The sequence below is a fragment of the Lytechinus variegatus genome, chromosome 8, assembly GCF_018143015.1.
Source record: "Lytechinus variegatus isolate NC3 chromosome 8, Lvar_3.0, whole genome shotgun sequence".
NCBI lineage: Eukaryota > Metazoa > Echinodermata > Echinoidea > Temnopleuroida > Toxopneustidae > Lytechinus > Lytechinus variegatus.
In genome coordinates, this window is record NC_054747.1 from 26,945,432 (window position 1) to 26,955,101 (window position 9,670).

Here is a 9,670-nt window from a genome sequence, read left to right on the forward strand (position 1 = left end):
TCACATCGGGAACTGGATCGTAATCTCAATTCATCTATTTGTTTAGAAGTACAGGGTGAGAAAAATTTAACTTAAAGGGCTTTCTCCCCGTCACAAACAACAACACACCCAGTCACACGATCTAATTATATACTTTTGCGTCTGTCTTATAATGTTAAGTATTGACATATGAAAATGAACATCGGGATTTGTTTGCTTTACTATACATAAAAAATCATCCAATTTAATTGACGGATGATTCTTTTGGCAAATTTGATTAACACACCTTCGCGATGTTCAACTTTAGATGATAGAAATGCTTGATAGTGTTTCATTGATCTTCACTCTGTACAGTCAAACTCAAGGGTCAAGTCCATCTCAGAAAAATGCTGATATGAATCAATAGAGAGAAAAAACATATAAGCATAATATGGAAAATTGCATCAACATTGGATGTATAATAAGAAAGTTATGATGACATTTAGAGGTTCGATTTTTTTTTACAAAATAGTTGGCTGTATAATTTAGTCACATGCAAATGCGAGAATCGATGATGTCCCTCACTTACTATTTCTTTTTTTGGTTTGTTTGAATAATGCAATATCTCTTTTCTAAGATTTGACAATAAAGACCAACGTGACTGAATCATAAAATGTTAATCAATGGTCATTCAACATGTTCGGTGAGAAATAAAACATTTTATTCACAGCACGATAATGACAAAATTATAATATTTCATATTTTATATCATGAAATACAAAAGAAATAGTGAGTGAGTGATGTCATCACCTCCCTCATTTCCATACCGACTGAGATGTAAATATAACTATTTTGTGAAATTAAGCGAAATTTAAAAGTGTCATGACTTGCTTATTTTACATTCGATTTTGATGACATTACAGTTAGTAAATTAAGAGGCTTTTATATAGGAGGAGATTATAATTTGTTTAACAAATTTTCGGCATTACTCCTATTTGTTTAAGATCAGTGATCTGTAATGAAAATCATAAGATCAGTATGCTCGATCTGTATGAAAATCATAAATCATAAATCAGAAAAAAAATTGGAACCAGCGCGTCTACTTGATATTTCCATCTCTATCATGTCTATAGTCCATTGTAATGGAAAGATAACACATCATAACCTTACAAGATTAAAACCGCTTATGAATTGTCATTGAATCACTGTTTTTTATTTTTTTATTATCATTTTCAGCTTTACAACCAGAGAACTATGGTAAGGATATGTTTTTTTTATCATACTTACACAATAAGTATTGATATGCAAAATAAGTCAATACTAAATATTTTTGATATGCAAAATAACTTAGATAAAAAAAAAATGGTATGACACCCATCATCTTACAATTAATGTTGATAAGACAAATGCCCTCTCAAAACTTCACAGACTTCAGAAACGAGCTGCCCGATACGTTACTGGTAATTTTGATTTTATAAATTATGATGGGGAACAGATCGTTAAGGATATTAAATGGACATCTATTGAACAAAGAAGGGATCATTTTTTAGCAAACTTCATGCATTAATGTATTCATGGAATGGCCCCATCTCGTTTATGTAAATATATTGAAAGGGTATATGAAAGACATGATGTTAGAACACGTAATTATAATACACTTAATGTTGTTCACCCTAAACCAAATATTGAATGCTTCAAAAATTCTTTTATGTTCTCCGCCGCACGTGTCTGGAACAATTTACCAGATTTACTTCAGAATGCAGTTTGAGTGAATTCTTTCAAATTATCCATTTAAAAAAAATGTATTTCCTATGATATCATGTCAGTTTTCGACTCACAATGGCTGCCACAATCACTATGAGCATATGATTGCATCTCTATTCTTCACCTCTCCTTACTTTCATGTTACCATGGTTAATACCGATATTCCTATACTTCTAAATTCCTTTCAGATAGTATTAGTAATCCAATGATTTCGTCCATAACAACCCTTACTTATATTTCATTTGTTGTAACATACCATTCCCCTATTCCTCTTTAACATTGATGTTACGTTGCTTGTATTTGTAATGATCTTAACCCTTGATATCTTATAGTTAGACATACATTTATTTCACTCGATTTTTTTGTGCCAGAATTATTTCATTGTTTATTGTTTTTATCAGCGAATAAATTATACAATTAGTAGTCTTATAATTAGTTACTGTTCCCTTTTAATAATTTAAAATATTTTAGTTTGATTCATATTATCATTTAAGTAACAATATTTGTTTATTTATGTTACTAAGTATTGTTATCTTTGATTTAGATTTTGACTTTATTTTCATGTATACTTTGATGATTTATGTTGTTCTTCATGTTTTCATCAGGTCATTGATGAAAAACAGTTTTATACTGATCTTTTGTACCTGATTAAATATGTTTTAATAAATAATAAATAAATAAATAGTTTTTTTATTTTTTTTACTAGGAAACCATTCGCTTTCTAAATACACATGTGGTCGTTGCTTTAACATGGCCTTTGTAATTTAATTAGAAAACTATGATCACCTTTAATTTTCTTCAATAAAATTGCTTCTGTCACTACTAAACCTAAATCAAGCACATTTCTTTATTATATATTTTTTCAAATCAATCATTTTTTGTACGGGGAAGTTTACACTATACTCTACATGTATCATCTTTAATTTGAATTAATCAATAAGGCCTTGAGCAGAAAAAGTTGAAAAGTTTCACTCGACTTTAGTTTAACATATTTGTTACCATTGATGGTTCCTCTTTATTTTGTGTATGCGATAAACTTTATTTGAAAGACAAGTCCATCACATCCTGTTAATAAAGGTAAAGGGAGCGATTTGTATTTTTGTGTTGATTTCGTTTGAACCGACACCTGTACATTAAGAGCATAAAACAACTTGCATTACCTTCTTTTGTAAGGACTCGCGTGTTACAACATTAGATTATACCCTATTTTATGCATCTCCTTTGTTAAAATGTTCAGTTTTATGTTTGCTGAATTATTCTTGTTTTTATTCGAATCAATTCTTTATTGGGATGGACTTGAGTATCTTACTGAAATCCCTTTACATTAGTTCTAACACGTATATAAAGCCTCAGACAGTAATTTTTCAAGATGGCGGTTGGCGGCCATCTTGGATTTTATCTGAAGATTATCCTTTGTGCAAAATAACTACATGAATTGAATCAACATACCTAATGACTCATGAAAATAGAGTTATTATGCATGATTCTGGGGCAAAGGGTTCAAAAATTGATATTTCAAGATGGCGTCATATGGCGGCCATCTTGGATTTGACCTGCAGATGACATTATATTGCAAAATAGAAAGCAGAAATGGATTCTGCACACCCCAAAACCCCTAAGTAGAGGTATTACTCGTCATTCTGGGGCAAGGGGGACAAAAGTCAATTTTTCAAGATTGCATATGGCGGCCATCTTGGATTTGACCTAAAGATGACCTTATATTGCAAAAATGATTACAGAAATCAGTTCTACACATCTCTAAACCCCTAAAACGAGTCATTACTCATCATTTTGTGGACAGGGGTTCAAAAGTTAGGTTTTCAAGATGGCATCTGGCGGCCATTTTGGATTTATGCAAATTTATCAAAATTGCCCAAACGGCAACGTTTGGCAACCAAGCTGAATTTGTTCTAGGACCCCTTAGGAACACGAATCAAGAAAAAAACTTCATCGGAAAGAACATTTCTAGGTTGGTGTATTGCGCCTATGAGACTGTCAAATCGACTAAGATGTTATTGGTGTTTTATTGTTTGATTCTAGATCAACCGCGTCAAAAAGGTTCATCAAATATTCCAAGCAATAATTACAAAACAAATGCTCTTGGTCTTATTGCCCTGGTCAGTTTCATAATACCAATGTCAGTTGCTCAGATCTATTTATATGGCAAGTGGTGTTTTACCAGGCGAACATGGCGAAAGAAAGGTATGTTTTGACTACATTATCTTTTCCTCACATTCGTGTTTATTACAAAAGTAAAATTCATATATTAATTTTCGAAGTTTCAGTAATTTCTACCATTGTGGATTCATAATTCTCAACTTTCCTATTAATTTGCAATTTTGTCACTCATTTCACTATTTAGTTTGTTTTGTTCTGTCACTCCATTTCCATTTTTTTATTCAGTGAATTCCAACATCTGATAGAATTTAAATTTCTCATTGCCAGTAGACATTTTGAGCGTGTGTGTGTGTGTGTGGTTTCATTGAATATAGGGTATTTTTAACATCCTACACTGCGGTGACCACACATGTGTGTTTTATCGATACAAGGAACGTGTGTGTGAGGGTGTACGTGTGTGTGGATCATTCAGGGTGTATTTCCACAAATCCGTGACGTAACGAAACGTTTATATATTTACATATATAAGAATATCAACTTTTACATACGATAGATGAGAAGGACAAGCATTTTGAATTACGAAGGTTTATAAATGTTCAAATGTTTTGGTGTAATGATATGAGAGGGCGTGTTATTCTCGAACGTTGAGAGTGTGTGTGCCAGTGTGTTCTAATGCATTGTGTGTTTTCTCTGTTTAGGGTTTACATAGTTTTCTTGATCTGGTATTCCCCTTGTTCTAATGGCTTTTGACGATTTAAGATTGTTATTTGTTTATATTTCGATCTCTTTAGCTTTCCATCTGATTTGCAATTATGTCTTCCAACTTCGAATACAAACTGCTCATTTAGAAAGGAATAAGTAAACGTCTTAATATCAATGATACATGTAGTTGTGTGGTAGTTTTGGGTTACAAGCTTGTCAGAGATATAAATATATTAATTGATAAAAAGTCGAGACTCAAGATTCATATAAATAGGACATAATAATAATAATGATAATAATAATACATAAGATTTATATAGCGAACTTTCCATCTTGATTAGATGCTCAAGGCGCTTCAGAGCAGAACAACCAAAACTATTTACATATACATATAATACATGTCTGAACAATAAGTCAATGTGTATCTAAAAAAACACTTTAATACAGGTATGTTTTCAGGTTGCCCCTGAAAGTGGTCACTGAAGTCTTGGTTTTCAACTGTGTGGGAGAGAATTCCACAGGCTAGGTCCTGCATGAGCAAAGGCCCGCTCCCCGCATGATTTCTTAGCAACTGGAATTTGTAAGAGATTAGATGATGAGGATCGTAAATTTCTTGAGGGTTGGTAATGATGCATCAAGGACCTATTGTTCCATTGACTGTATGAAAAATCAAAAGAAGGATTTTAAAGACTATGCGTTCGTTCAGGGGCAACCAATAAAGATTTTTCAATATAGGGGTGATGTGGCTGCGCTTGCTAGATAGAGTTACAATACGCGTAGCTGCATTTTGCAACCTTTGCCATTTTCCAAGTTGAGAATCTGGTAAGTTGTAAAGGAAGCTATTACCAAAATCGAATCGTGAAGAAATGAGTGAATGTACCAGTTTCTCTGTTGCTGAGCGAGTGAGATATTTTCTTATGAAGCCAATATTGCGCAATTGATAACGAACTGATCTGCAAATGTTTGTAATTTGGTTGGACATGGACATGTGAGCATCAAAAATAACTCCAAGATTGCGACATGATTTTGACATTTCTCTCTCAGGCAATGTCATTGCCTGAGATAGAAATGTAATCAATGTTGAATTTGTTAAGTTGAAACTTTGTGCCCAAAAACTAAAAACTCACATTTACTATGGTTTAAAAGTAACGAGTTAGACTTCAACCAAGTGTCAATGTCCATTATACATCTTTCAAGATTACTTAGGGCTTGTGTGGCACTAGTTTGATCGGGTGAAAATGTTACAAAAATCTGAATATCATCTGCATATAAATAATGGTGAACAGAGTGAAGTCTAAAAATATCTTTAAGCCCTGTCAAATAAATGGAAAACAAAATGGGCCCTCCAACAGTGCCCTGGGGGACGCCGCAGACCAGTGGCGGAGATGAAGAGATAACACCATTTATGTGGACTGACTGTGAATGGAATGAGAGATAAGATTTCAGCCATTGTAGGGCCTTGCCCTGAACACCTAAACTATTCAGAGTGTTAATAAGTAGGGGTTGGTCTACGGTGTCAAAAGCGGCCAACAAATCTAGCAGTACCATTGCTGTGACAGATCCACCGTCCATTTTCTGTAAGATAAAACAAAAACATTAGTGAGGAGCGTCTCGACACTGTGATGAGGTCGGAAGGCAGACTGAAATGGGTCAAATAAATCATGTTCTAACAAATAATTTGTGAGTCTTGAAAAGACAACCCTCTCTAGAATCTTGAACAAAAAAGGGAGATTACTAACTGGTCGGTAATTTTTGAGTGATTCACAATCTAAAGATGTTCTTTTTCAGTAAAGGACGAATAAGGGCTGTTTTCAAAGCTAATGGGACAGTGGCCTCATCTATGCTTCTGTTTACAATATCAGAAATTATTGGAGCGAAAGTAGAGGCACAATCTTTTCAAAGAATTGTAGAGATCGGATCTAATTGGCAAGATTTATATATATGGGACTTATTCAACCCTTTTCAATTGTCAGTTGTTGTATTCATGAATTCATGTCTAGTATTTGTTTTTGCATTCCAAAACAGCTAACCGAAATGCAAGTCAACTTCAAGACAATAAGGTATGTTCATAATTATGACCATGTTTTTTTTTTACATATGCTGAATAATTGCTTTACTATCAGATATTGTTCTAGTTAAAAAAAAACATGGACAAGGAAAATCATAAATCATATAAAAATAATCTGACCTAATGTGACTACATGTATATAATGATATTTAAAGTTTAGATTTTATTTTTTTAGAGTTTAATCTGCAATACAAAAATGGATTGTATTAGCTTCCAAAATGTTTAAAAATCCTCAGTATATGTCCGACGATTTCATTTCTTACGGCATTGGATATTTGTCAATTACTGATTTCCATTGAATATCAATATTATTTAATTTATATGATTTCACACGATATTTCCTTTTCTTGACATTTCCCCCTCAGGATTAAACCAATTTGTACTAGGTTATTAGTTGACAACCTGCACTCCAAAAACATATTGTCAAGGTTAACTAAGTTAAAAACTGAACAATTGTTATTAGAATGCCACACTCAACCCCTCGTAATAACATAAAAAAGAATACCCCCCCCCAAAAAAAAAAAATAGTAATAATAATAATAATAATAATAATAATTACAATCATTTTCATTTCATTATCATGTTTGTTTTGTAGAAAGGGGAGGGTAACTATACTGAACTCACAGAGGACAGGCCATCGCATTCCTCAGGGCCAGGTAAAAGTTACTACATGGACCTGAAGCCTACCAATCCTACATCAACCGCCGAAGCGACCTCCGAAGGCACGGGAGACCATAACTACGATACTCCCGAGGGTTCTAATGCTTTGTATATGAATACAGACATGACAGATGGGCCAGTCCTCGAGGAGAGATCTGACCATGTTTACGTAAGCCCCGGTTCTTCTCCCAAGGGGTCTGAATGTCATTACGTGAATGCAGACGTGATGGTATCCAGAAGCGAGTCAGATGACCATCTATATATCAACCAACTCCCCTCCGAAGGAAAAGATGGGGATTGTACTACGGCTCATGTTTATATGGATATGAAACCTATGCAGATTCCTTCAACTTCTCTTAGTGAGTATTCCATGGAGGATGACCTTCCGGATAAAGAAGAAGCTGTGTATGCCAACACATGAAAAACGATGGGAATTTGCGATTTTATGAATTTTAGGATATTTTGTTCTTTCGTACGAATTAAGAAAGTGTAACTCATCTAAGATTTCCTTTGGATGGAAGAAGAAACTGAAGGTAAAAAAAATATAAACAATTTTTTTCCCCAAAATTAGTACTTTTAAATCATTATTTGTAGAGTTATAAGGGAATTTTACTTAAATATACTATTTTTAATCCTCCTTTAAACCCCCACATGCGGGTTTCATCGTGTTGTGGTTCTTGAATATTAGACAATACTAGTTAAACAGTAGCAAGCAGCTTATATAGCTGTATCCTTTTATTCCTCTAAATCTTGGTTTACACTGTTTAATGTATAGCCCGAATGGATAATTTGCTTTTTATTTACTAAGATATATTTCGCAAATATCTGTAAAACCCAAAGTAGAGGAATAAAAGTTATAAAGCTATAGGAATTTGCTTGCTATTGTTCAACTTGTATCATCTAATATCCAAGAACCCAGGAACAATGAAACCTACTTTATGACTGAAAATCTCTTTTGTTTTGCTCTAAAGTGCAGCTCAACAAAATTGATGTCAATTCCTTTTCATTTTCTGGCCACACAATTCATTTGTCTCAAACTTGCCGCAATCTTGGAGTAAATTTTGATTCACACATGACGATGTCTTCCCAAATTTCAAATATCTGCAAATCAGTTCGGTATCATCTTCGCAATCTAGGATTTATCCGGAAATATTTATCTAAGTCCGCGACCGAAAAGATAGTACATGCCCTGATTTCCTCCCTCCTTGATTTTTGTAATGCCCTTTTGTTTAATTTACCGCAGGCTCAGTTACATAAGCTTCAGAAGCTCCAGAATGCAGCCGCTCGCATTGTCACTTTGTCAAGTAAACGCTCACATATCACCCCTATCTTATATTCGCTGCACTGGCTCCCTATAAAAACCGGATTATCTTTAAGATTTTGTTACTTGCCTTTCATAGTATTCGTGGATCAGCACCACAATACAGTCTTTCATTTACCAATCACTACAGACCAGGCAGATCTTTGCGCTCATCCACCTCTGGCTTACTTGTCATTCCGAAAGTTTCAAAAACTTGGGGGGAAAGATCATTTGCTTTTGCATGCCCCACTTTGTGGAATAGCCTTCCTGAAGACATAAAAAAATGTACCTCTGTCGAAACTTTCAAAAATCTTCTAAAAACTTTGCTATTTAACTCTTAGCTCTTTATGCGCCTTGAGCACTCTACAGAGTGGATTTGGCGCTTTACAAGTCTCATTATTATTATTATTAAAGGGGGCTCTAAAAATGGGTAAAACTAGTTAATATTACCTTTCAACTCTACAAATAATGGTTTATAAGTACTAATTATAGGAAAATCTAATAGCCTGTCCCCAAAACATATGAATAGACACCAAAGCCAGAGAAAAAGACCACCCAATAAAATATTTTGTGGCAAAAACTTTGATTTTTTGGGGGGGGAGGGTGGCGTCCATTTTGGATTTCTGCCCGGCACACTTTTTTCTGACCCGATACAAAAAGAAATATCGTGTTGAGATACATTGCAAGGGATTATAATAAAAATGTTGCCATATTGAAATGACGAAAAAAGTATGTTTGACCAATTTATAGCTTTCTTCTTATATAAGGACAAATTACATAAACGAAAGGCAAACCTTGCAAATAAAAATAATACATTTAATTTTTGAGAGATTATTGATCGTTTAGTAGGCTTGTTTATTTTTTCAAAATTATTTTAATTTAGTTTCTTACATTTATTGTTTAATATCCTGTTTATAATCTCATCTTTTAATATAGAATGTACTACAAGATTATTATAACCACTCTGTACAATTTCATTTTAAGTTTTTTTTTAAGATATTAATGGATTATTATTCATGCTATTTGTATTGATATGTTGTAGCATCATTGTATTAATCTCTTATGTATATGAATTTAATTTTATTGACAATTTGATGACA

General features: G+C 33.5%; 1 protein-coding gene across 1 annotated transcript; it reads left to right on the forward strand.

The window, feature by feature from the left end:
• The first annotated feature begins 6,566 nt into the window (after positions 1 to 6,566).
• Positions 6,567 to 7,717, forward strand: LOC121420550. Its single transcript, XM_041615216.1, has 2 exons — positions 6,567 to 6,602; positions 7,206 to 7,717. The coding sequence occupies exon 2, from the start codon at positions 7,281 to 7,283 to the stop codon at positions 7,689 to 7,691; it is 411 nt and encodes a 136-aa protein (XP_041471150.1). The 5' UTR covers positions 6,567 to 6,602; positions 7,206 to 7,280; the 3' UTR covers positions 7,692 to 7,717.
• Positions 7,718 to 9,670: the final 1,953 nt, after the last annotated feature.